Below are 27462 nucleotides of genomic sequence, written 5' to 3' on the forward strand. Positions count from 1 at the left end.
CACCAGACACGGACTGTTTTTCTGATCCATGCCCCTACTTTTTAAAATTTTATCTGTGACCAACAGATGCATTTCTGTATTCCCAGTCATGTGAACTCTATAGATTAGGGCCTACTGAATTTATTTCAATTGACTGATTTCCTTATATGAACTGTAACTCAGTTAAATCTTTGAAATTGTTGCATGTTTCATTTATATTTTTGTTCAGTGTATAATACAAATATACATAATAGTCTACAGATTTGTATTTCTCTTGTTGAGAAAATTGCATTCTGTAAAATAGACTGAATAAATCATAAATCATTTAATTAAGGCTACAGCGAGCTCTTTGCATCTTCGGGATCGATGTCCCGTCCACGGGATTGTTGAGCTAACGTAGGCTAATGCAATTAGCATGAGGTTGTAAGTAACAAGACAATTTCCCAGGACATAGACATATCTGATATTGGCAGAAAGATTAACAAGAATTTAAGCTAACTGCACTGTCCAATTTGCAGTAGCTATTACAGTGAAAGAATACCATGCTATTGTTTGAGGAGAGTAAACAATTTTGAACATAAAAAGTTAATAAAAAAATTTGGCACATTTCAGCAGTCTTGATACAAAAGTTTGAACAGAAATGCAATGGTTCAATGGATCAGTCTAAAACTTTGCACACACACCAAAATCTAAATTGCACCTGGCTTGGAATAATAATGTCATTTCTCTTGCATTTCAAAGATGATGGTACAAAAAGAAAATGGTTGTTTTTTCCTTTGTATTATATTTTACCAGATCTATTGTGTTATATTCTCCTACATTCCTTTCACATTTCCACAAACTTCAAAGTGTTTCCTTTCAAATGGTACCAAGAATATGTATATCCTTGCTTCAAGGCCTACAGGCAGTTATATTTGAGTATGTCATTTTAGGCTGATATTTAAAAAAAGGGGCGGATCCTTTTAAGACTATTTTCTGGAATAATTTTCAGCACGGGACGGCAGCTCCTGTAACAACACAGTTAAGTTTCACTTTGGAACGAGTTAACTGGATGGTGTTTTGGGAAAACGGCGTGACGTATGCCTAAATTCCATCGCTATGGGGAATCCAGACCCTGGTCATTCAGAATCACAACACACGGACTACAGCCACATTGAAGTGTGCACATCATTTTCGTGATGTTGTCAGCTAACCAATTTACACACCCACACTATTCCAAAACAAAATGTGTTTTTTAACATACCTAATTACCATTTTTTGGAACGAAAACTTCGTCACTCATGTTGTTATTAATTATATGTCATATTTCATAGAAATCTGGAAACATTGGACAGTCACTAAAATAAAAGTGTAATGTGAAACTAGAAAATGTCAAATTATAACATGATTAATACACATGGGATATGGTGGAATGATAAGAACAGTTTTTACAAGTAGAATCTAATAATTTTATTCCAACTAGTTACCTTGTGTATATATTGCCTTTTGTCTGACAAACTTCACTAACAACTCAACGAGTTGGTGGCATAAATCTAATCCAAACTCAAGTTAGTGGCACCACCTGCTGGCCAGCATAGAAAAAGACGGAGAGGGTTTACTGTAGGTCAGGATCACTGCTGGAGGACATACAAAAATATAGCTGATGCTTTCCATATTTTTATTACATGAGCAAGAAGACTTATCAAGGCATAACCCACAACTCTTGAGCATTTACATGGCCTCAGATAATACTCCCAAGTTTTTAGAATATTAACCTCATTTAGTAAAACTCAAAAGGATGGACGACACCATAATAGTCCCTGTCTATCATAGATGTGAAGTCATTTGTGTAGCAGAATGAGTAGTACACAAGAAGAACATTCCCATGGTATTTTCAGGTCTTGGTTAGTCTCAACAGTCTTTGAATGTCAGGCTCGATGTTGATAGTCTCAAATTTTTTGCTGTAACGTTTAAAGGGCTCTCCCTCTGGCCCAACCAGGAATTTCTCAAAATTCCAAGAGATGTCTGTCCTGCTGATGGGACTCCAGATGAGGAATTTAGGATCCTGGATGAGGGTGTGTGGATCATCATCAGGATAGGGAAGTTTGTCTTTCAAATAGGCAAAGACAGGGTGGGTGTTGGTTCCATTCACATCACACTTTTCAAAGACAGTGAAGCCAGGCTGGTAGCCATCTCCTGGACGCACATACTTTAATGAGTTCAGGATCTCCCCATTTGAACAGTTCTCCTGTAAAACATGCAACATTCTCATCTGACATTAATCATTAAACAAATCACCCGATACCTGTAAATTAACAGAATCTTTTACTAGATTAGCTTGTTTTCATTGATTTTACAGAACCACATAACCAAAGGCCACAATGTCGCATACTGACCTGGTAGCCAAACTGATTGCAGGGGAAGCCCAGGACCACTAGCCGGTGAGGGTACTTGCTCTGGAGCAAGTTGAGCTGGCTGTAGTCCCGGGTGGTTGTCCCTCAGAGCGATGCCACATTCTCAATGAGGACCACTCGCCCTCGAAACACATTGAAATCTACTGAATTCCCCTCCAGGGTCGTGGCCTTCAGATCATAGAAGGTCTTCGCGATGAACGCCATGGTCCTGTTCTGTAGTTACTGGCAGTAGTGAGGATCAGTGTGTCTGTGTGTATTACTACCTCAGGTCACCGGACTTCAGATATGTGCCTGCCTTACCTGGGAGTCAAATATCTCTGCAGTAAAATGATACCCACCTGACATACAATACTGTCACACACAAAGGTAGATAGGCTCATATCTCAGCTTGTAAACTTGCACAGAACGGTATGAACGGGGTCATGTTAAATTAAATCTATGGTTATTCGTTGCATGGTTTGTTAAAATGGCCTAATTTAAAAAACAAGATTACTTGCATACTAAATACGTAATGTTTTTTTATACAAATGACATGTTCTTCATGTTGGCCAAATACACCTAGCGGTTTTACAGTCAGACTCTTGTCTGTGAATCTGATCTAGTAACAAATGTATTCCACAGTATCAAAACATTTACCAGAGATGTAATGTACAGTAAAATACACTATGCTAGTATTTGACTCCTGAGTGGCGCAGCGGTCTAAGGCACTGCATCTCAGTGCTAGAGGCATCACTACAGTCCCTGGTTTGAATCCAGGTTGTATCACATCTGGCTGTGATTGGGAGTCCCATAGTGCGGCGCACAATTGGCCCAGCATCGTCATGCTTTGGCCGTCATTGTAAATAAGAATTTGTTCTTAACTGACTTACCTTGTTAAATAAAAGGTAACTTATATATATATATATATATATATATATATATATAAATAAAGAAAAGTGCAGTTGTCATTACAAATTACTTATTTCCTGTGAGAATATTGAGAAGGGAACCATGTATACAGCCCTTTATAATAGTGTATGTGCATGCACCATAGTGGCATTTGCTACAGCTTTTCAACCTGTAAAAATACGTAGAATTTGTCATGACAACTTGTAAATTCACAAAACATTCAAGCTACTAACAATAGTATTGAACATTATGTCTGTTTTAGATTTGAGTTTTTGGCTTCATGCATGTTTGAGTATGGGTTAGTCTTCCACAGGTAAATGAGCCCTTCTTGCTAGCCTGGATTTTATTTCTGCTTGTGAATAATTTAACCATGCCCTCTGCCCACCCTATCTCCCATTTCCTCGTCTCATCTCCTAAAGCACCAATCAAGAGCTTCAGATTATCTTTGGTCAGTCCCACTATTAATCTATTTAGCAAATTAATTTGTAAGCATAATTAGCTTTTTCAAGTAGACGGCAACGTTTGTGATATGAAGGTTAAAATTGTGGCAAAACTTTAAGAGGCAATCATGCCCATGGGGACACAGGGGCACGCGCACCCTCAGGTCTCGTTTAAAAAAATACTAACACTACTAGCCACCAAACAATTTTATGACGATGGCTTTAACTAGCCCATATAGGTTCCCAATCTCCTAACCTCATAACTAGCTACAAAGAAGGCATTTCAGGCTATCAAGTTACAGTAGCTAGCTTGTCTAACAATCTTAGCTGGCATGCCTGCCAGCAAGGTTAGTAGATTTTAGAAAAGCAAGCAATAACTAAATGTATTGAAGACTCACATTCCTTTCAATATTTTACCCGAGATTTTAGTCTCTTAAAAAAAAAAATCCACCAATAGACAGCTCAAGAGGTATGCTTAGATCAGCAGGGAAAAAAATAGATATAAAATTATGCATATTGATGGCTCTAGATGCAGGAAAAAGCTAAATTGAGCCCTCTTCCGATCCACCTGCCAATCATCCTAATGTACTTTGTGCACCTCAGATTTTTGGGGTGCATGACGCCCCTGGTGGCAACACAAATTATACAGGGGTAGGCTTAAGTATACCTTGTCAATCCAAACGAGTGGAGCTGCAACTTTCAGTGTAACATTGCAGACAGCAGCCCATCTACAGGCAAATCTTCTTATTACATGTTGACTACTCAACTCAGAGTGCCATCAGTTTGGGTGTTGCAAAGCCGGGTAATAAACATGAAAAGGTCAAGTAACTATAAAACAACACATGAAGATGAGAATTTAACAGTGAGTAAAACTATAAAATGCATGAATCTGAGCAACAGTTAGTAAAAACCGAACATACAGTTGAAGTCGGAAGTGTACATACACTTATGTTGGAGTCATTAAAACTTGTTTTTCAACCACTCCACAAATTTCTTGTTAACAAACTATAGTTTTGGCAAGTCGGTTAGGACATCTACTTTGCGCATGACACATAATTTTTCCAACAATTGTTTACAGGCAGATTATTTCACTGTATTACAATTCCAGTGAATCAGAAGTTTACATACACTAAATTGACTGTGCCTTTAAACAGCAGAAAATTATGTCATGGTTTTAGAGGCTTCTGATAGGCTAATTGACATCATTTGAGTAAATTGGAGGGGTACCCGTGGATGTATTTCAAGGCCTACCTTCAAACTCAGTGCCTCTTTGCTTGACATAATTGGAAAATCAAAATAAATCAGCCAAGACCTCAGAAAAAAAATTGTAGACCTCCACAAGTCCGGTTCATCCTTGGGAGCAATTACCACGTTCATCTGTACAAACAATAGTATGCAAGTATAAATACCATGGGACCACGCAGCCGTCATACCGCTCAGGAAGGAGACACGGTCTGTCTCCTAGAGATTAACGTACTTGGTACGAAAAGTGCAAATTAATCCCAGAACAACAGCAAAGGACCTTGGAAGATGCTGGAGGAAACAGGTACAAAAGTATCTATAGCCACAGTAAAACGAGTCCTATATCGATGTAACCTGAAAGGCCACTCAGCAAGGAAGAAGGCACTGCTCCAAACCGCCATAAAAAGCCAGAATACGGTTTGCAACTGCACATGGGGACAAAGATCATACTTTTTGGAGAAATGTCCTCTGGTCTGATGAAACAAAAATAGACCTGTTTGGACATAATGACCATCGTTATGTTTGGAGGAAAAAGGGGCTTGCAAGCCGAAGAACACAGTGAAGCACGGGGGTGGCAGCATCATGTTGTGGGGGTGCTTTGCTGCAGGAGGGACTGGTGCACCTCACAAAATAGATGGCATGATTTTATAGGGAAATTATATTTTTTTTTACCCACTTTTTCTCCCCAATTTCGTGGTATCCAATTGTTAGTATTTACGGTCTTGTCTCATCGCTGCAACTCCCGTACGGACTCGGGGGACACAACCCAACCAAGCCGCACTGCTTCTTAACACAGCGCGCATCCAACCCGGAAGCCAGCCGCACCAATGTGCCGGAGGAAACACCGTACACCTAGCGACCTGGTCAGCGTGCACTGCGCCCGGCCCGCCACAGGAGTCGCTAGTCCGCGATGAGACAAGAATATCCCTAACGGCCAAACCCTCCCTAACCTGGACGACGCTGGGCCAATTGTGCGCCGCCCCATGGTCCTCCCGGTCGCGGCCGGCTGCGACAGAGCCTGGGCTCGAACCCAGAGTCTCTGGTGGCACAATGACCCAAGCATACTTCCAAAGTTGTAGCAAAATGGCTTAAGGACAACAAAGTCAAGGTATTGGAGTGGCCATCACAAAGCCCTGACCTCAATCCTATAGAAAATTTGTGGGCAGAACTGAAAAAGCGTGTGCAAGCAAGAAGGTCTACAAACCTGACTCAGTTACACCAGCTCTGTCAGGAGAAATGGGCCAAAATTCACCCAACTTATTGTGGGAAGCTTGTGGAAGGCAATTTAAAGGCAATGCTACCAAATACTAATTGAGTGTATGTAAACTTCTGACCCACTGGGAATGTGATGAAAGGAATAAAAGCTGAAATAAATAATTCTCTCTACTATTATTCTGACATTTCACATTCTTAAAATAAAGTGGTGGTCCTAACTGACCTAAAACAGGGAATTTTTACTTGGGATTAAATGTCAGGAATTGTGAAAAACTGAATTTAAATGTATTTGGCGAAGGTGTATGTAAACTTCCGACTCAACTGTCCTCACAGATTTAATAAGTTAATCATCATTTCATTGCCATTATGTCATAGGGCCAGAGGTATTGCAAAAACAACTAAATATTTTAGCCAAACACTCCCAGGTTGAGTTTTGCCTCATGCTAACATGCGCAGGCCTTCTGGGAGTTGTCCTCTTTGTCCTGCTCTCCCTCCAGATAAGTAATGTCTAGGTATTTATTAATTGAACCCTGGAAGGCATCCATCTCTTTCTTGTGAGCATGCAGGACCAGCTCTGTCAACCGGGTGAACGACTAGAAGACGTAAAGAAAATATTTTATCACAATTGCCTCACATAATCACCCAACAGAGTACACATACAAGGTATTGACTCAATAATGCCTATGACTCACCTCATTTATGTTGCAGTTGGTGCAGGCACTTGTCTCAAAGAACTCCATTCCATAGGTTTTTGCTAGCTGTAACACAAGAGTTCATTAAGGATGGAAAATGTAAAACTGTGTATGAAAGAAAACTATTATGACTGAGGAAAACAGCAAGATAAAGGTCAACCTTGTTCCCTTGTTCTTTAGGCACTTTCCTCTTCTGCTCCTCATCAGCCTTGTTCCCCACCAGGATCCTCTGCACCTTGTCAAGTGCAAACTGAAACATATTGAGACACAGGGTTGTGAAAAAGACGACTGGGCACCTACAGTTCAATAAAAATATGTAAAAACTGGGTAACAAACAAACAAAGATAAACAGAGAATGGGAGAAACAGAGAATGGGAGACAAACAGACTGACCAAGTGAATGAAGGAGGGCAGTTTGATCAGTAGGTGTTAGCCTTACCTCATCCACATCGCTAGCCCACTTCACAATGTGCTGAAAGGAACGGGAACTAGTGATGTCATACACCAGGATAAAACCCTGGTGAATGATAAAGAGAGGAGGGAGGGACCGTCATGACCGATTGTGAGTACATAACTAACGGTGAGCACGGGATCAAGCACTTGATGTTGTAAAATGGTTTAAACTTTGGTAATGTACTTCATTTCTGGACAGTGATTATTGGTGTGTAGAGAACCCACCTGTGCCCGTCTGTAGTACTGCTTGGTGATGGTCTGGTACCGTTCCTGGCCAGCAGTATCCCTAGTGTAGACAGAAAGGCATAGAGGCAATCCCCAGTTTTACATGGTGATGTGACCACATATCAGAATATGTCTCAATCAAAGAGGTAAAGCATATCTTACACTTACATAATGAAAACATGACATTTGTGATGTATGTGTCAGTAACTACTGCATTATGGTGAGTGAGTTGTTCTCGCAAAGATCTGTTCACTCACCAGATCTGTACGCGCACTTCAATGCCATCTATTTTTAATGTTTTCATTTTGAAATCCACTCCTACAGAATACAAAAATATATTGTTATGCATGGCAAACATGTTACTATTGGCTTGTTAATTCATCTTCTCAATTGGTTTTATTTAATTTCACTCGTGCTATCCTGTTTATTCTTTCCCCATTGCAGGACTGTAGTTTTACTGAAGGCTCAAATATTGTAGCCTATCCTACTGGTGGTTAAAACAAGTTTTTCCTGAATAAATAAATTATAAAAAGAAATGACATCGTATTGGCACATTTTCCTTCTCATGACTTACCAAATCAGCCTGTACTAGTCAATAAGTATCGCTGGTAACGTAACATTCTTCCACTTGGCTAACAAAAATGTATATTGGCCAGTTTGGAAGTAGACACTGATGGGGACTTTTTTTTTTAGATACCCATTTATCACAGTTGAATGTCCTTTCAATCCGTCATCTTGCTCATGGAAATTCCATTTTTGTCATTTACTACAGTGTCTTTCAGCAGGGCAAATGGACAGGGAAGACGTGACTTGAGTGTATCGACTTCTGCATGAAATATATCTCACTCACAACAACCTTCATTTAAATGTAAGTGGTGTGTGATAGCTTCACAGTTGAAAAAGCATAAAAACCCATCAAATAGTCCGACGTAAAATGTCAGTTGCTTGCAACATTGTCATAACCACCATACCTGCCACAAATAGAGTAAACACAGAGCTGACACAAACACGTCACACAAGGATATGCTTCAGGCAACAGACTGGCCATTATATGTTCTTGGTAAATCCAAACTGTGCTTCTAGTCATGTTAGAAACCATTCTGACTGTGTGTTGGACATGACTAAAAAATGCCATGTCATCATCTTCAATAGCGATGGAGGCAGCCTTCCCAATTAGCACCCCAACACTGACATATGGGAGAGAGAGCACATTCAAATTTGACATGCTGTACATGCTTCACTACCTTTGCATGCGTGTATATCTCCCTGTGCCAATGTTATGGGCTAATCATGTGTTCAACACGTCTGACATTACATTCACTGCCAGTGAGGCCAGCCAAATCTTAATTGAGCTAATTTAGTGGGTAACACTGTATTTCAGGAACTGGGGTTGGGGGTTCAAGACTGAACAATAATAAGGAATGAAGCAGAAGTAGAATCTAGGACGGGAGACATCAGGTGCCTTCGTCTGATTCTGTTCTGTATGCTACTCTAACGGACCCATCCCCCTCACAAACACCAACCAAATACAATCATTTTTTAGTAGATCAGCAGCAGCTAAGATTGCTTCACAGATATTAAACACACCAGTAGAGCTGCAATGTAAGTCACAACCTTCCCAATTCCTTCTAATCACATATTTTTTTGTTTAAGTTGAACAAACAGGAGGAAGAAAGTTACAGGGTTAGATAAACAACCTGAAGACATGTGCCTTAGTGTGTGTGTATATATATATATAATATGTAGACTTTCCTGTAATCTGCTGCTTTTCTAACAGAACCCCTGCTCTGTTACCCAGTCAGTCATACTGCCGGATCACCATTTTCATAAATAAGAGGGTGCAATGACTGCCGATGACCCATGGGAAATAAATCAGACAGTAGGCTGAGTAGCCCTAAACAAAACAGAAGTCATTCTGGCCAATCAGTCCATTTTCTGCTGCATATCACATCTGTCATTATCATTAGACATTGACCACATAAATAGGGGAAGAAAGGCTTCAGTATTGAGAGCACCATTTTAATGTGAGTTACTTTGTCTGTCTATACCTGTACTTTGTATGAAAACAAAAATGAAGTGGTGGAGTAATGGAGTTACACAATCAGGGGGAACAGAAGATTAATTTCCCCCAACCCTGCCACTTCCTGTTCAAGAAAGACCTCCCTTCCGAGTAAATACCATCATCAGGCTTGGAGAGGCTTTCTAAGCAATTACAGATCCTGCAGTTCCATTGTGCTCTGCCAAAGAGGCGTATTTCCTTAAAGCTTCCCCCATCCATAATAGGCTAAAAGGCCCTGTATGTGATCATTATTGCAGAAAACACTGTACCATGAAAGTTTTGTCCAGTTTTAGATCCTTAGTCCATTCTGAATGCTTAGGCGACTAAATATATGCCTACACCTGTTGGCTGAAAACTAGGTATTCCTTTAAACCATGTGTTTCTCAATGGACAACATTTTTATCATGATGATAGATGGGAATCTAACCCTATTTAGAGGAATAATTGGTAATGTAATGTGACTGAGGCCTATCTTGAGCACTGTCCAGTGAGCTCACACTTTCTAAACAAATGTGTCCATAGCCTGGGTCCAGGGGGAAATTATGTTGAACACGGAATGATGGAAACTGAGCAAACAATCAACTGGTTCTAGTAAAGGCATGTTCTTTAGAAAACTGGTGTTTGTGAAAAGTCTCTTTTAGGTTTGCAGACCTAACAAAAACAACATTTGATTTATTTAACTAGGCAAGTCAGTTAAGAACAAATTCCTATTTGATACAGTTCAGACTACGGCATAGTAGAGTTTCAGAAATATGTCCTTCAATCAAGTCTTAGGTGACAGCATTTTAAATCTATTAGGAAAAGTCCCGTCAAGCGTTTCGTAAAGAATTGCTGTCAATCACTTATTGTGGGAGTTGCATATTCGCGGCAAACTTGCCTGAATCAGTCAACAGTCAAACTAACCAATTGCAATCAACAGCAGCTTACCAAGTGTAGAGATATGCGACGAATGGAATTCATTATCCGTGAACCTGCACAACAAACAGGTCTTTCCAACCCCGGAATCTCCTAAAAGTAGCAACCTGAGCAAAACGTCATACTGCTTTGCCATGGCGGACAAAAAAAAATAGTTTCTTGTTCAGCGAAAACTCACTTGCATGGGGGCTGCTCTGAACATGCTTTTAGTACGGCGGTTAGATCAAAAGGCTTGAAGAAGCGATAACAGCACCACAAAAATAGTGGTTACAAATTAGCCTTTGTAAAAAATTAGCCTTTGTAAAAAATTGCCTTTGCCTATCTCCCCATGTGCCTCACTCAAATGAAAAATTGCCTATATACGTTTCATCTCTGTAAAGTTTTTAAAAAATAAACAAAATAATGTAAGCGGTATCTTAAATGTAGTGTCAAAATGGTAACGTTAGCACTTGGTAATTCATCTTCAATTCATGTTAAACTGCGCAGACTGATTTCATTAATATTGATACGTTGCCATTATCTACCAGGAGATGTCAGTGTTTCTCGTAACAAATACTGGGGCTCTTTCCTCCTGTTTTTTTTTTTTTGCTGTTTTGTTGTAGTTCTTGAAAACTAGGTCTAACTCTGCCATTTCCCTAGTTTTCAGCTATTGGCTCATGTGAACTTTGTTTTAACGTCAATAATCATAATTTGCGATATGGCCCTTATCTTTCAACAGCGTGAAAGAATCCTTCAAAAATCCTCCATACAGCTGTGTGCCTCAATCTGCCGAAACTACACTTCCCGAGTTACACTTCCACACAGGTGTTCAGAGCACGTTAGATAGCACAGGTGTATGTTTCAGTCTTGTTTTCCATAAACAAGCGCTGTGATATGGCCGTGTGGGAACACTAACCCTATAACTTTGTTTCAATTTAAACGTTTAATGATTTCTCGCTGATATGAAACATAACGTCATTGTCCTCCCGAAACCAGACCGCAGGCGATGCGTGTTGTTAAAACCGAGCGCCATGGCTCTTAACAAAACTCCCCCGCCCAAAAGAGTCCTTCGTCCAATGACATATGTGTAATGTACTGAAACAGTGTCATGATCAAAGGCTAGGGTTTTGATGTATGCATACCCCGCAATAAGCTTACCATGGTGTTGATAGACTAGTGCAGCAGATAGTGTTGCATATGGACATACCAGTCTACCATCCAGTGGCGACTCGCCATTCAGGGTAGGTGGCGCGGAGCCCAAAAAAACCTGTTTTGTGCTCCACCTGTTTGTTTTGCATGTTATTTTGCCATTACGTGTCACATATCAGTTTACAAACAATGTTAAAATAATCATTGAGTTAATAAAGCCACATACAAACATGGTCACTTTTTTTTGCTTTCTTGAGTAAGGCAGCTCCAAGATGTGGACGTTCCAGCCTAGCTCAGTGCTTTCTGAGGTGGTGGGGAAGCCAGGGGAAAATACAGAGTGGCGGGGTTGGTAATGTTCTCTAGTTGCGCCGTGATTGGCTCAGTGTTCTGTCACTCATGGGGACACCACATAAATCTACAGGGGCAGCTCAAAAATTGAAGCCCCTTGTGTGCTGCCATAGTTACATTAGAAGTGCCCATCAATGAAGGCTCAAGGTCATTGGCCACAGATACAATTACATAAAATAACATATCTACGGTAGCTTTGATCGGACTGATCATGTCAACATCATATTCTCAAAATCTTAGCTAGAAGGCTAGACAAGCAGTCATTATCATGAATCACATTGACAATCTACTGGCAAATCCTTTTCAATTATTGTCATACGAAGAGAAATTATAGATAAAATGTACCGGTGCTCATCGACCATTACAAGTTGGAAATCATGAATTCAACAATTAGTGTTTTGGAAGGAATCAGTGGCTAACTGCAAGCATTGCCAAGCAATCACTAGCCTGCTATTCAGTGGGGTGGGTGTGTGGTCCAAGTCTGAGTTTAAGATTCTGTCAATCCAGCATGACATCTGCCACACTCAATACAACTGGGAACTCTTGAGAAAAAAAAGAGCTCAGACTGGGAAAATAAGTTTGGTCATCCAACTCGGGAACTCAGGCCTTTTCTAGCGCTCTGACCTGAAGATCACTGAAGTCATGACTCAAACCCTCCCAAGAGTTCATTGAGAGAATACCCAACTTTGATGACAAGATTTGCCCACGAAGAACCGCCATGCCACCTTCCGCACAAGGAGAGTCCCAAAATGTATTGTATGCAGCATGTAATATGCTAGGGAGATATGATTCCTGTAGCTAAGAAAGTAATACTAATTATGTTGTGTAGTAAGCTGTTAGTAGCCCATGTGTCTCACCCTAATAATTTGGTGCCTTTCCCCCTCATAGCTTAGCCTACTGTTCTGACTTTGTGGAGCACATGTAGCCCATAGCCTGTTTTTAGAAAAATGTAATTAATACATTTTGTAAGAGCTTTCATTGTCTGCTTATATGCCCCTTTATTTATCCTACAGTTCTGACTTTGTGTACAGGGAGAATACTGTGAGAATAGCCCAAGTTCTGAATTCTGTTGCAGTACAAATAGTTATATTGACGTCAGTCCTAGCTCGCTCATTGTCTTAATCGAAATTACAGATTTTCTCTTATCTGCTCGCCGTCCCCTTACATGCCATAGTTTGTACTTCTCAATTGTCAGAAATCACATTTGTTTAAGCAAGTCAGCCATGTTTTTTTTTTAAAGGCATTAAATGAGGCTGAATTAACTGTTTCGATGGCAGTTAACTATCTACTGATAGGCATAGCAGTGGTAAGGATTCACTCCATGGTGCTGAAAAGAAAGCTCTGCTGTTGGAACAGCTTTATGTTGGCCAACAGTTTGTCAACATTCTAGTGCAATTCATGTATTGTTTAGTGTTGTGTAGCGCTTTGCTGGCATGCAAGTTTAAAAAAAACTTTGTTTGCCCCACCAAGATTTACATGCTAAAATCACCACTGCTACCATCTATCCTCTTCTAACAATATTTTCCAAAAACTGAAAGCCATTAGTGTACTGAACAAAAGAGATGCGATCTCAACCATTTTGAACTTCTTTGAATTGCTAACATTTTTTCATCCTGAGATCCTAGTGTTGATATGGACTCTTCACCCATCATTCCTTTACTCTCCTCAACTGAAACTCATTCATTTACTCCACCAGATATCAAGATGGCTCCTTTGAGATGCATGTACCTGCATGAAAAGTGGGTGTCAGGTGTGCGGATAAGTGCTCAGTGCGCACTGCAAAGCATCAGTGTCAATTGGCCAGCCAACACCATGCCACTCAGTGCTTAGAGCAGGTATGGTTTAAAATGTGGTACAAAAACATTGACACATAGGACAGTGCAGAGGTGTACATGTACCTTGCCCAGCACTGTCTGGCACAAAATACCAAGAAAACTCAGTCAGGTATGCTTGGGCATACACTTTAAGCTGCCCTCTTCGCCAGGTCTCCCTTCTACACACAGCACTAAAGGATAAAATAGTTTTATTTATAATAGTCTCATAGCAAAGGTATGCCTCAACTTGCAAGACAATTGTTGGCAGTATGTACAACATATCTGTAATTTCCATGGAATGGAATCAATCAAATATCTATTTTGTACACACTAATTATCTCTGTAAAAAAGAAAAGAAATATTCCCAGTACAGGCAAATATTTCCAAATAAGTTTTTCTTTGTAGAATTGACATTTAAGAGTATAGTGTTATGCACTACACTGATATGGATTTATTTTCCTTCCATAAAAATAAAAGGTTACTTACTACCTTTAACTGCATTGTGTAACATTCAGTATGGATTTTAAGAAACTTTTTTTTCTTCAAATCTCAATTTCCTTGAGAATAACAAAAAATAAAAACAAAATGTTGAACCTGTGAGATGAGAATATATTAAATGAGGCCAACATTGTTCATCTATCGATCTCCATTGACAAGTGGTCAAGCTAAATGACAAAAATGTACAATATGGGATACGAAATTCATTTCAATATAACGATCACTCTAAATTTAGGGATTTGATTACACAAATATTTCAAAGACGGAAAACATCAGCCATCTACACTGATTCAGGAGGGTTGCATTACATATATTTTTCCAAAGCAACTTCAAATTCTTTAGTGAAAAAGTACAACTATTAACAAGGTAAGCTATTCCTTAGGACAATTTCTCAAAACTCTGCCTAAGTCTCAAAACTCATTGAGGTGACATAAAAAGAGAAATTGGGCTATTTGTTGTAAACTAGACTAAAGCTGTACACCTGGTCACCTCCATATCCAATTCGGAATCAATAGAATTAGGTTTTAAACGCATTAACTCCTTCAAACTGCAGAGCTGCCTCACTTTGAGGGTGTTGAGAGTTGTTGCTGTGCCATGAAAGTGTGACAATATGCTGGCGAGGGAAGAGAAAGGTTGAAGCATTGTATATATGATAGCAGCTCTATCACAGTCTTCCCTCTGTCTCCTGGACTGGCATGAGAAGGCTGGAAAGAGACTGAACAGGAGGAGTGGGCTGGTAGATAAGAGAGTCTCTAGTGATAGCACTGTGGATGGGGGTCTAGCTGGGCTCCACACGCAGCTTCTTTCTGTTGGGCGGCTCCTCTGGCTCTGATTCAGAGCTGGAGTCGGAGCCACCATCAAAGGCGGACACTGTGCTCCCCTTGGGGTTGGTGTACAAGCTGCTGTCAGAGGATGTGTAGTTGGCCTGGAGCGTAGTGTTCCCCTTGGCTTTCTCCAGTGCACGGACTGCAATCACCCAGAGAAACACAAGTCAGAAAACAACAGGAGAAGTATCGGTCTCTCCCTTCACCATGAAACATTGTTCATTGGGATAATGCAAAAAGCCATCAGTAGCATATTCATAATGGCACATTTCCATTCAGGATTTACCAGTGTTTTACTCAAAAGGTTCATACCTTTCTGTTTCTATCTACGTGGGCCGGCACCTGCGCCTCACTGGGCCACGGCTCTGGCATACCTGCTCTCACTTGGGGCCAAAGCCAGGCCACTGTTACTTTCAGCTGTCATTAAATAATGGCTAACTGTTCCCACAAAGCAACTGTTTTGATTATACAGAAGTTCTTGATTCTGCTCTTCTCAAGTCTTCACTGCCAGCCCTAGCTATGGAAACACAATTTTCCTAGTATAAGATAAGGATGAATAGACTAGTGTAACCCTGGTGTTACAGCTAAAAAGCAGCATAAGTATGGTTCTGATCCCATGACCCAACCACTCACCCTCCTGCTACTGCAGTTGTCCCTGGGCCTTGAGCCCACACTCACCCTGCTGCTCCAGCAGTGCATTCTGCTTCTTCAGGTCGTCAATGTCCTGCTGGTGTGTGTGGTTTTTCCGTCTCATGTACTGGATGTAGTCTGTGGCTTTGTCTAGGATCTGAGCTCGGGAGGCCTGTTTGACAGATTGCTGTCAGCAACAAATGACAAACTCAGCCATGAGGCAATGTTGCATGTGTCACTTATCACAGTATTACAGGTGAAACATGCACTGCTGGCCCAGTTATTCAAGATGGGCTAAATACCATTCACTTATTGGAACCAAGTAGAAATCCAAACTGATTCATAACTGAGCTAATCATTAATGAAAATGAAAACTAAACCATCCAAAATAATGGTTGAGGCTTATTTGATCATCATTGATACAGCAGTACATTTAGCATTAATACATTTGGACATTCATACATTTCATACAAATTAACTTCATATAGCATTCATTCTACAGTCAGTCAGAGCTGGAAAGTAGAAAATATTGATTACTAACTTTACTAACCTTCTCCCCTTGTAACGCAGGCACAGAGTCCCGTAAACTGCTGAAGCTGTCTTTAATGTGGTCCCTACGCTTGCGCTCCAGCGCATTGTGATGTGCTCGTTTGTCTGCCTGCAACGAGAGATCCACAGACAAAACAGCATCAACCAAAATAGCAATAATTAGAGGCCAAGTAATAAGTGTTAAAAAAGGGTTTCTTCCTGCAATGTTCAAACGTGTATTTGTGTTATTTTTTTCGTGTGCCAACTAGCAAGCAATGTTCAGTTGACCATTTCAATCCCCATCCAAATCAAAACACAATTATTTAACAAATTTCATATTGTGATTGCTAATGAGTTAATCGCAGTAATAGTTAGACAAAATAGACTGATGCGTGATTTTTATGACATAAAAGTGTTGAATCAATACTCACTGTTGGTATGAAGTCTACAATACTGGTTGCTATGGACAATGTCTGTCTCATACTAAACTACCTCCTATGCACCCTGATCCTTATCACCACCGACCTCTAGCCTATACTTCTTTGTTATATTATTTTAGAAATCACTAATGTCTCATGTTCTAAGGAGGACAGAATGGTACCGCCCTTGGTTGCTTGGCAGCTACCTCTACCTCTCTAAACAGCCCAAAAAACATATTATGACTCCATGTTCATCACCAAGCATTATAAGGGGTTCAGCAAGCAGCATTGAATTAATGCATAGAAGACATTATGGCATGAGTCAGTGTAATAGCACTGTTCTTATCCTGAGCTGATATCCATCATCCAGCTTCATCAAAATGTGTGAGGGAAACTCTCCGTTAGTTCTCTATGAAAATATTTGTTTATGTTGCTTTTAACAGCACCAAATGCAATGCACGATCTTATCACCTATTGATAAAGTATGAACAATCTGCCAAAAAGACTAAACAAATTAACTATGATGGTAAGGGCACAATGTACATTATTTCCTCTCATGGGGTGCACAGTACAAACACAAAATGACATGACTTCTGAATGGCTTATCCTCTGCATAACATAATACTAGCTCATTACCATTTGGTTTGCTTCAAAGGACAATTCCCCTTGGTTTATGGGATGAGACTACCCTTTCATGCGTTAATATTTTCAGGGTTGATAACCCCCATCAAACCTGAAAAATTGCACGAGCCTTGTAGATAACTGTCATTTTACATAACGTACAAGCGCAAAGTATAACTAAGCTAACTAACTTAAGAAACATTACACTACCCTTGTAACGTTACACTTCTCTACAAACTTAATGTTACTCTGCCTGTACTACCTCATGTGCATTTTACCATTAAGCCTATGGTCTCATGAGTCTTCTCAAGTACCCCCTGTGGATAGGCCAAGTATCCCTGTTTGGGAACCACTGCTCTACATCGACTTACCTAACTAGCTACATTAGCTAGCTGACCTTGCAAGCGAGTTGTAGGTAATATTTAACTACATAGCTTGTTGCTTTTGCCGTCGCATGCATCGCTCGCTGTTTGTTGTTCTAGACAAGATAGCGCCAGCTAGCAAGCGATGTTCAGTTCACCGCTTCAAATATAACAATCAAGCTCCGTGTTAGCTAGCTAGGTAGCTACATTGCTAAAACTGGTCAAATTCGCTAACAAGTCAACAAAGTTTTTTTGATGACATTATGATAGATGCATATATTGAAATTATCATTTGTTGAGTAATCATGTATGCATGTGTTATGTTTCATTGGCAAGCTACTCAGCTGATTGGGTTTGCAGGCTACTGTGTCGAAAAATATTTCTGATCTGCCAGCTAGTTCATCGAGCCAGCTAACATACCCCAGGGAACAACGAAAAGCACGCGTTTCCCTAATCAAAAATACAAACGCAATCACATTAACTTACGTCACTGTCGACATCGATATCTTCGTTGTCGCTCATTCTTCGGTGAAATGTATGAGAAAATTTAAATAGTTTAAAATGAACACAGGAGATAGCTAGCAACCAAAATGAAACGAAGAACGAAACGAATCCTACAGCAGGGACATGACGACCAACGGATTCTCTACACGTGATTCGCCTACACATGGACACAACAGTCTGTAAAGCGCATGTGCGAAGACGAAAGGTTTTATGGGTATTGATGTCCTTGGTGTGACTCGTTTGGTTCCTACCATTATGTGACCGTCTGTAATCGGACTATATTCCCCACAAAGCTTCTTTATTTGGACGCGCCCGTGCTACGGAAAAGTCTCAAAATACCCTTACAACTGTTCAAGGATCTGTTTTGATCATTTTGCCTTACACATTAAAATAGCTGATCCTAATTCAGCGACTTATACATATGTATAGAAAGAGATCCAGACAGACGTACAGAGACAGGCAGACTCTTTGACCAATAACTGCTTTTTCAAATTATATATAATATCAAACTACACACAGATGAGAACTCACAGTAATATCATCATTGCTGACTTGTTTATTGTTATTCAGAATTAGGCCTATGTATGTACAATCTATACATGTTAACTGCTTAAGCATTCAGAGTTATCATTCTTGTTTGCAAAGGCCGTTGATCACAAGACTAATAGGCATGCAGCGATCATAACCAGGCCTCTCCCTCTGTAGCCTGTGATTATGAGGCCAGATGGCAGCCCAGTTTCAGCATCCCTCCCCCACTCCTCACCCTGATCATACACTTCTCTCCATAGGACCTGTATAAACCTGCTGTTTCCCTACAAGCACCTGAATATTCCCATTGCTGCAATCTGAGGGTATGCAGAGTTCAAATGTAATAACAAAAAAATCATATCACAGATCGGGATAATATTTGATAATCAAGGAAATAACTCTGCACAATTGGCTTTTGTATATGTACTGTAAAACAAAAACACACAGAAAACAGGCTATAATTCAGAAATGGGATTATGTTTGGTGTTCACCTAATCTGTCACGGTTCATGAATCCACTGCCTCCCTCTCTCTTTCTCTTTCTCTTTCTCTCTCTCTCTCTCTCTCTCTCTCTCTCTCTCTCCCGTGTTTGTGTGGGCGTGGTTCCCAATCTCGGCCTGATTGTCTGTGCCAGCTGGAATCACTTATCTTCCCTTTATATGTTCTGTAACCAGTGTTTCTTGTTGTCAGATCGTTGTTACTTCTCTGAGGTTGTGTCGTGTGTCCGTGCTCATCGCTCACCGCTCACCGCCCTTGTGTGGATTATCTGCTGTGCTTCCTCCTACCCATCCGGACACACTCCCCTGGATTTCTCAGCACGCTATCATCGGAAGATGCGCCCTAGTCCCTGGGTCGGATTCCGTCTGAGTACAGTCTGTCTGTCCTGTTGCTGCTGTAAACTGTATTCATTAAACCATCGTTGCTTGCATCTTGCATCCGCCTCTGTATTGTCACAGAACGATCTGACCAGACCATGGATGCAGCGAGTTCAACGAGTCTGACCGAATTCATTTCCCGCAGTATCACGAGAATGGATCAACAAGAGGAGAACATCTCCAGCACAGGTCGGGCAGTACAAGCCCTTGCGACGCAGGTATCCCAGCTGACCCAACAATTACAACATCTGAGGGGTCTCGATGCGCCACCTACACCGGCAGTTCAACCCGCCCCGCCAGAGCCGGATTCCCAGCTAGAGCCACGGCTACCGACACCAGAGGGTTATTCAGGTGATCCTGACTATTGCAGAGCTTTTCTTACGAGATGTTCCATGCAATTCTCGTTGCAGCCACGGACCTTCAACCGTGAACAGTCTAAGGTAGCATTCGTACTCACTGCTATCAGGCAAAGCGGCTCTTTGGGGAACGGCGGTGTGGGCGAACCAGGACCCATGCTGCACCTCTTTCCAGACACTCTCCGAGGAGATGAGAAGGGTCTTCGATCGGGCCGTGGCGGGTAGGGAGGCGGCCAGACTACTCGCTGACCTTCGCCAAGGAGACCGTTCAGTATCGGAATACTCCATCCAATTCCGCACTCTGGCCGCAGAGTGTCAGTGGAACGAGGAGGCGCAGTGGGACATGTTCCTGCATGGGCTGGAGGACCGGATCCAGAAGGAGATTTATGTTCTGGACCTTCCCAAGAATTTAAATGGACTAGTGGAACTAGCCTTGAGGGTCGACGCTTGTCTGAGTCGTATTGGCCGCCGAGCATGCCCTAACAGACCGTATAACGACACGGAGGGCTGGCATGCCAGCGGCGGGAACACGGCCAGTTCAGCCTCCGCTCACGAACCCATGCAGCTGGGGAGAGCTCGCCTCTCCCGGGAAGAGAGGGAGAGGCGGAGATCCCAAGGACTCTGTCTCTACTGTGGTAGAGCGGGCCACTTTATCCACTCCTGTCCGGTAAAAGATCAGGCCCGGTAGTAAGCATGAGGCTACTATCGGGTGGTGTCACCACAGAGAAGACCTCATCATCTACTCTCCTCCCGGTAAGACTAAGATGGGCCACCCACACGCACGACACCCAAGCCTTACTGGACTCAGGAGCAGAGGGTAATTTCATGGACTTCAAGCTCGCTCACAAACTCCAGATTCCTATCACCTCACTCTCGCACAAGATATCCGTCAATGCTCTCAATGGTCAAGAACTCCCCAACATTTCTCACACCACTGAACCTATCACACTCATCACTTCTGGCAATCACACTGACACTATCATTTCTACTCATGGACTCACCCCTTGCACCATTAGTTCTCGGCCACCCTTGGCTCACCCAACACAACCCCAGAGTTGACTGGGGTCATAACTCTATATCCATGTGGAGTAACAAGTGCCTTGAGTCCTGTTTGGTGTCTGCTTGTTCATCTGTGTCTGATTCTGTGTTTCTAGAGGAGGCAGTGGATTTGTCTAACGTGCCCGTTGAATACCTCGACCTGAAGGAGGTGTTCAGTAAGTCCCGTGCTGCTTCTCTTCCTCCGCATCGTCCCTATGACTGTGCAATAGAATTATTGCCAGGTGAGTCTCCGCCTAAAGGCAAGTTATATTCACTCTCTGTTCCTGAGAGGGAGGCTATGGAGAGATACATCTCTGATTCTCTGGCATCTGGATTCATTCGTCCTTCCTCTTCTCCAGCGGGGCGGGGTTCTTCTTTGTGGGGAAGAAGGACGGTTCTCTGCGTCCTTGCATTGATTACCGTGGGTTGAATAACATCACAGTGAAGAATACCTATCCCTTACCGTTGATGTCCTCAGCCTTTGAAAGGTTACAGGGAGCATCCGTGTTCACTAAGTTGGATTTACGGAATGCATATCATTTGGTTCGCATAAGGGGGGGGACGAATGGAAGACCGCGTTTAACACCCCCAGAGGGCACTTCGAATATTTGGTCATGCCTTTTGGGCTATCCAACTCCCCAGCGGTTTTCCAGGCACTCGTCAATGACGTGCTGAGAGATATGATTGATCAGTTCATATATGTTTACCTGGATGACATACTGATTTTTTCTTCTCTCCAGGAACACGTTCAGCACGTCAGACGAGTGCTTCAGAGGTTGTTGGAGAATGGACTTTTTGTCAAGGCGGAGAAATGCGTTTTTCATGCACAATCCGTTCCATTCCTAGGTTACATCGTCTCGACTGAAGGTATTCGCATGGATCCTGACAAGGTTAAGGCTGTGGTGGATTGGCCAAGCCCAGATTCCCGTAAGGCCCTACAGAGGTTTCTGGGATTCGCCAATTTCTACCGGCGTTTCGTTCGCAACTTTAGCCAGATAGTCGCTCCTCTTACCGCCTTAACCTCCCCCAGAGTGACGTTCAGGTGGTCCGATACAGCCGAGGCTGCATTCGCCAAACTCAAGAGCCGCTTTGTTTCGGCTCCCATCCTCATAGCTCCCGATCCCTCGCGTCAGTTCGTGGTGGAGGTGGACGCTTCAGAGGTGGGGGTAGGTGCGGTACTTTCCCAACGTTCCTCTTCTGACGACAAGATGCACCCTTGCGCGTTCCTTTCCCATCGGTTATCACCTGCGGAACGCAACTACGACATTGGCAACAGAGAGTTGTTGGCAGTGAAGTTAGCACTGGAGGAGTGGCGCCATTGGTTAGAGGGTTCGGGGTACCTTTTATAGTTTGGACCGATCACAAAAATTTAGAATATATCAGAACCGCCAAGCGACTCAACTCCAGGCAGGCGCGGTGGGCACTCTTTTTCGGACGTTTTGACTTCTCTCTCTCGTATCGCCCGGGTTCCAAGAATGTCAAACCCGATTCCCTTTCTCGCATTTTTGACCATTCCGAACGCCCATCCACTCCCGAGTGCATCCTACCCGGGACCCTAGTGGTCTCCACACTCACATGGGAGGTTGAATCGAGGGTCAAAACGGCCTTAGAAGGGGTAACGCCTCCGCCCGGTTGCCCGCCTAATCTGTTGTTTGTGCCGGAGGGGTGTCGGTCCGATGTTATTCGGTGGGGGCATTGCTCCAACGTAGCGTGTCATCCAGGAGTCAGCCGCACTAGCTTTTTGGTTAAGCAACGCTTTTGGTGGCCACTGATGGCTCGTGACATTCACAGTTTTGTCTTGGCTTGCTCGGTTTGTGCCACTGGGAAGACTTCTAATCGACCCCCAGATGGGTTACTCCAACCGCTGTCGGTCCCTTCGAGACCCTGGTCCCACATCGCGCTAGATTTTGTTACCGCCCTCCCAGGGCAAGACGGTTGTTTTGACCGTGGTGGACCGGTTCTCGAAGGCGGCTCATTTTATTCCCTTGCCTAAATTACCATCTGCCAAGGAGACAGCGGTAACTGTCGTGGATCACGTCTTTCGCTTACATGGCCTGCCGATGGACGTAGTTTCTGACAGGGGGCCCCAATTTGTGTCCAAGTTTTGGCAAGAGTTTTGTAGGTTACTGGGAGCGAGTGTCAGCCTGTCTTCAGGGTTTCATCCCCAGAGCAACGGTCAAACTGAGAGGGCCAACCAAGATTTGGAGAGAGTGTTGCGATGTTTGGTTTCTAAGAATCCCTCTTCCTGGAGTCAACAACTCTATGGTTGAGTACGCTCATAATTCGTTGCCAGTGGCAGCCACGGGTCTCTCTCCGTTTGAGTGTAGTTTAGGTTACCAGCCACCTATCTTTCCCAGTACGAAGTCCGAGGTCACTGTTCCTTCCGCTCACGCTTTCATCCAGAGGTGCCGTCATGCATGGAGCAGAGCCCGTGAGACTCTTCTCCGGGTGGGGGCGCGCACCAAGGCTAAGGCCGATCGCCACCGGTCGAAGCCTCCGGTATACGTCGTTGGCCAAAGAATGTGGCTTTCTACTAAGAACATTCCACTCCGATCCGTTTCGAACAAGCTTGCCCCCAAATTTATCGGCCCGTTCAAAGTCACCAGGATCATTAGTCCGGTGGCGGTCCGGCTCAAGCTTCCTCCGGCGTATAGGAGAATTCATCCTACCTTTCATGTGTCTAAAATAAAACCTGTGTTTCAGGCACGCATTAACCCGCCGGTCCCGGTTCCCCCGCCGCCACGACTTGTTGATGGGGAACCCACCTTTTCTGTCAATCGTATTTTGGACTCTAGAAGGAGGGGACGCGGATTCCAGTACCTGGTGGACTGGGAGGGTTACGGCCCGGAGGAGAGAAGTTGGGTACCTGCTTGGGACATTCTGGATCACTCCCTTATCGATGATTTCAATCGACAGGTAAATTCGCCTGGGAACGCCAAGAGGCGTTCCTAGGGGCGGGGGTATTGTCACGGTTCATGAATCCACTGCCTCTCTTTCTCTCTCTCTCGTTTGTGTGGGCGTGGTTCCCAATCTCGGCCTGATTGTCTGTGCCAGCTGGAATCACTTATCTTCCCTTTTATATGTTCTGTAACCAGTGTTTCTTGTTGTCAGATCGTTGTTACTTCTCTGAGGTTGTGTCGTGTGTCCGTGCTCATCTCTCACCGCCCTTGTGTGGATTATCTGCTGTGCTTCCTCCTACCCATCCGGACACACTCCCCTGGATTTCTCAGCACGCTATCATCGGAAGATGCGCCCTGGGTCGGATTCCGTCTGAGTACAGTCTGTCTGTCCTGTTGCTGCTGTAAACTGTATTCATTAAACCATCGTTGCTTGCATCTTGCATCCGCCTCTGTATTGTCACATAATCAATCAGATAAGTAAACATACATTTTGCCAACCATCTGACATTCTGCAATTATGTGATCCTCTGATGGTTGATGGATGATCTTACAGTCGATGATACAAACACTCGACGGTGCTTATTGTACAAGTTATGTTTGACACCAATTCTTTAGCAGTAAAGATAATGACACCGTCAAATGATAAATAACCAAAGGAGGCACTACCAGAGACCGAGGGCCAGACTAAATACAACTAGGCAACTTGCATCCTGTTTACTTAATTAGTGTCCATAAAACAACCAGCACTTTCACTTTCTGTACTTCTGCAGCTCTTTCTAATGTCATATTCATCACCAGCCACACCATATGCTACCCTCAACCCTCACAGCCGTTTCCATGACACAATGGCCAACATACAACCATTGGCATATTTCCCCCTCTCCAAAGAATCCTCAGATTTCTTGATCAATATACTGTATATATGTAGGGCAGCCCCGAAGTGACTCTTCTTATCAACTGTATGCAACAATTTCCTCTGTCTTAGGAATTCAGCATTCTCTGTCTTGATCTCCATCCCCCATTTTCACAGATCTGCGAAGCAAAGGTTCTGTTGTCTTTACAGGTCTGTAGGTCTGATAACCTCTAATCAGAACTTTACAGTAAAAATATTGGTCAACAACTCAGATTTTGAATCCAAACAACTCAGATGTTATACATTGTCTTAGATTCATTGCCTCTTTCTCTTATGTTGCGCTGGTGAAATACATTACCTACACTCTTTCTTTCTCTCTCCCTCGCCCATGAGCTATGGGCCATGACACAACCATGGTTTCTTTGTCTCTCTTTTTCTCTCTGACCATGCTTTGAATAATGCCTTGTAATGCTTGTTAATGCTTTGCAACTTAAGCTTATGCCTTGTATAATGTTAAACGGAGTCAAATAAAGAAACATTTGAATAGGCTAATTGCTTAGTCTTATTACGAGTCACATGTGAGGTATATATAATACAGCATATATAATAAATATGTTAAATATTACCCACTACATATATAAAGAGTAAATGTCAAAGTAATTTATTTCTCAAATAGCTACAACTTCCCAAAGAACGACAAGGCATAAGTTTACCCACACATAGCTCACTTGATGTGGTAAAACACTATCCAACAGTGCACATATTTGGGGACTGCCTGTGGACACAGGTCTCATGAACTGCCTGCCTACTTCAGTAAATGCCGGTTTCCTGAGGTGCTGTGTGCACCCAGTGAGCCTAAGCTCCACAACCACTACAGCGAAAGGGATCACTGGACATTTTTGTAACACTGGAATGTGAGCAAGTAAGAAAAGCACAGGTTCGGTTTGAAAATACGTTTTTTTTTTCTTCAAGCTCTGTCATGGCGTGCAAAGCATAGTATCACATACATACATTTTTTCCAGTGAAATGTTTAATCAGAATGCATGTCTGGTATTTGTAACACACACCAGGTGTGGACTAACAGTGAAATGCTTACTTCCCAACAATGCAGAGAGAAAGCAAATAGAGAAATAATAGAAAAGTAAAACACGTAATAATAGATACACAATGAGGAACGATGACTTGGTTATATACAAGAGGTTCCAATACTGAGTCGTTGTGCAGGGGTAGAAGGTAATTAAGGTAGATATATACATATAACTAGGAATAAAGTGACAGATGGTAAATAGTAGCTACACCCTATGTGATGAGTCAAAAATGTAAGTGTGAAAATGGTCAATGCAGATAGTCCGGGTAGCCCTTTGGATAACTAACTATTTAGCAGTCTTATGGCTTGGGGGTAGAAGCTGTTCAGGGTCCTGTTGGTTCCAGATTTGGTGCATCGGTACTGCTTGCTGTGCGGTAGCAGAGAAAACAGTCTATGACTTTGGTGGCTTGAGTCTTTGAGCATTTTTAGGGCCTTCCTCTGACACCACCTGGTATAGAGGTCCTGGATGGCAGGGAGCTCGGCCCCAGTGATGTATTGGGCCATTCGCTCTACCCTCTGTAGCGCCTTGCGGTCGGATGCTAAGCAGCTGCCATACCAAGCAGTGATGCAGCCAGTCAAGATGCGTTCAATGCTGCAGCTTTAGAACTTTTTGAGGATCATGCCATGCCAAATCTTTTCAGCCACCTGAGGGGAAAGAGGCGTTGTTGTGCCCTCTTCACTATTGTGTTAGTGTGTTTGAACAATTATAGACCCTTAGTGATGTGGAAACAGAGGAACTTGAAGCTCTCGAGCCGCTCCACTATAGGCGTCGATGTGAATGGGGGCGTGCTCGGCCCTCTGTTTCCTGTAGTCCTCGATCAGCTCTTTTGTCTTGTTGATGTTGAGGGAGAGTTTGTTGTCCTGGCACCAGACTGCCAGGTTTCTGACCTCCCCCCTATAGGCTGTCTCCTTGTCGTCTGTGATCAGGCCTACCACCGTTGTATCTTCTGCAAATTAATGATGGCGTTGGAGTCGTGGCGGCCATGCAGTCGTGTGTGAACAGGGAGTACAGGAGGGAACTAAGCAAACCACCATAGCCCCTGGGAGAGGTTGACAATGTCAGTGAAGACACTTGCAAGCTGGTCAGTACATGCTCTAAGTACATTTATTTGAACTAATCCGTAAAACACTGTTTACAAAATCAACAACTCAGCCTTATTTGACATCTCTGGCCCAGTTGTGTGAGTAGTGACTGGAAGGTCCCAAGTTGCCAAGGATGGCATAAAGTGAAGAGGGGCTCCACTGAAAGGACTGGCAACTTTGCCAGGCGAAGGCATTGAACTTTCAGCCTGGTTGTGTAATATTAATTGATACTTGTTCCATGTGCATGAATGCCAAGTAGAAAAAATCCTCCTGAAGTGCTCTGGCAACAATTACACTCTGTCCACACAATCTGACCCATTGATGCTAAACAGGGCTTTCCCACGGTACTCAAGTCTAATAGAAATACAGTCAAACAAGGGACAGAGCTGGCATCTCATATTAGCAGGTGTGGATGAGCATTTACTGGAACTTATTGGTACAGTATTGTGATCAGCTTATCTTCAGCTATACTGAATGTTAGATCTAGAGCCCTGTAACATTTTATAAGAGTGTTGACATCATCATTAACCATGGATATCTAACAAGCTGTTTTTAGGTGACAATTAT

The 27462-nt window shown here is 42.7% G+C and overlaps 3 protein-coding genes across 6 annotated transcripts; all 3 read right to left on the reverse strand.

The window, feature by feature from the left end:
• Positions 1 to 1615: 1615 nt before the first annotated feature.
• gpx2 (glutathione peroxidase 2) lies at positions 1616 to 3123 on the reverse strand. The gene is made up of 2 exons (XM_024437426.1): positions 2355 to 3123; positions 1616 to 2206 (listed from the first exon to the last, which is right to left on the reverse strand). The coding sequence occupies exons 1-2, from the start codon at positions 2574 to 2576 to the stop codon at positions 1853 to 1855; spliced, it is 576 nt and encodes a 191-aa protein (XP_024293194.1). The 5' UTR covers positions 2577 to 3123; the 3' UTR covers positions 1616 to 1852.
• Positions 3124 to 6479: 3356 nt separating this feature from the next.
• LOC112261810 (ras-related protein Rab-15-like) lies at positions 6480 to 11035 on the reverse strand. The gene is made up of 7 exons (XM_024437427.2): positions 10513 to 11035; positions 7784 to 7844; positions 7527 to 7587; positions 7288 to 7365; positions 7010 to 7099; positions 6850 to 6915; positions 6480 to 6750 (listed from the first exon to the last, which is right to left on the reverse strand). Exons 1-7 carry the CDS (start codon positions 10634 to 10636, stop codon positions 6601 to 6603), a joined length of 630 nt encoding a protein of 209 aa, XP_024293195.1. The 5' UTR covers positions 10637 to 11035; the 3' UTR covers positions 6480 to 6600.
• Positions 11036 to 13982: 2947 nt separating this feature from the next.
• On the reverse strand, positions 13983 to 18326 carry LOC112233144 (protein max). Of its 4 annotated transcripts, none has more exons than XM_024400559.2 (4): positions 18159 to 18326; positions 16284 to 16400; positions 15791 to 15914; positions 13983 to 15254 (listed from the first exon to the last, which is right to left on the reverse strand). In XM_024400559.2, the coding sequence occupies exons 1-4, from the start codon at positions 18192 to 18194 to the stop codon at positions 15067 to 15069; spliced, it is 465 nt and encodes a 154-aa protein (XP_024256327.1). In that variant the 5' UTR covers positions 18195 to 18326; the 3' UTR covers positions 13983 to 15066. The 4 variants fall into 4 exon arrangements, with proteins under 4 accessions (XP_024256327.1, XP_024256328.1, XP_024256325.1 ...); XM_024400560.2 differs by having other exon boundaries at positions 16293 to 16400; positions 18159 to 18325; XM_024400557.2 differs by having other exon boundaries at positions 15791 to 15929; positions 18159 to 18325.
• Positions 18327 to 27462: the final 9136 nt, after the last annotated feature.

This window comes from Oncorhynchus tshawytscha, linkage group LG11 (assembly GCF_018296145.1).
Source record: "Oncorhynchus tshawytscha isolate Ot180627B linkage group LG11, Otsh_v2.0, whole genome shotgun sequence".
NCBI classification, from domain to species: Eukaryota; Metazoa; Chordata; class Actinopteri; order Salmoniformes; family Salmonidae; genus Oncorhynchus; species Oncorhynchus tshawytscha.

Excerpts from the sequence above, each read along its gene's own strand:
- LOC112261810 (XM_024437427.2), bottom strand. The coding sequence starts at position 10,636 with ATGGCAAAGCAGTATGACGTTTTGCTCAGGTTGCTACTTTTAGGAGAT. Across the intron at positions 7,588-7,783 it reads GAAGTGCGCGTACAGATCTG|GGATACTGCTGGCCAGGAAC; the intron begins GTGAGTGAACAG and ends TGTCTACACTAG. Across the intron at positions 6,751-6,849 it reads CCAACTGCAACATAAATGAG|TCGTTCACCCGGTTGACAGA; the intron begins GTGAGTCATAGG and ends TACGTCTTCTAG.
- LOC112233144 (XM_024400557.2), bottom strand. The coding sequence starts at position 18,194 with ATGAGCGACAACGAAGATATCGATGTCGACAGTGAC. Across the intron at positions 16,401-18,158 it reads ATATCGATGTCGACAGTGAC|GCAGACAAACGAGCACATCA; the intron begins GTAAGTTAATGT and ends CTCTCGTTGCAG. Across the intron at positions 15,930-16,283 it reads AAGGGGAGAAGGTTAGTAAA|CAATCTGTCAAACAGGCCTC; the intron begins GTTAGTAATCAA and ends TGTTGCTGACAG.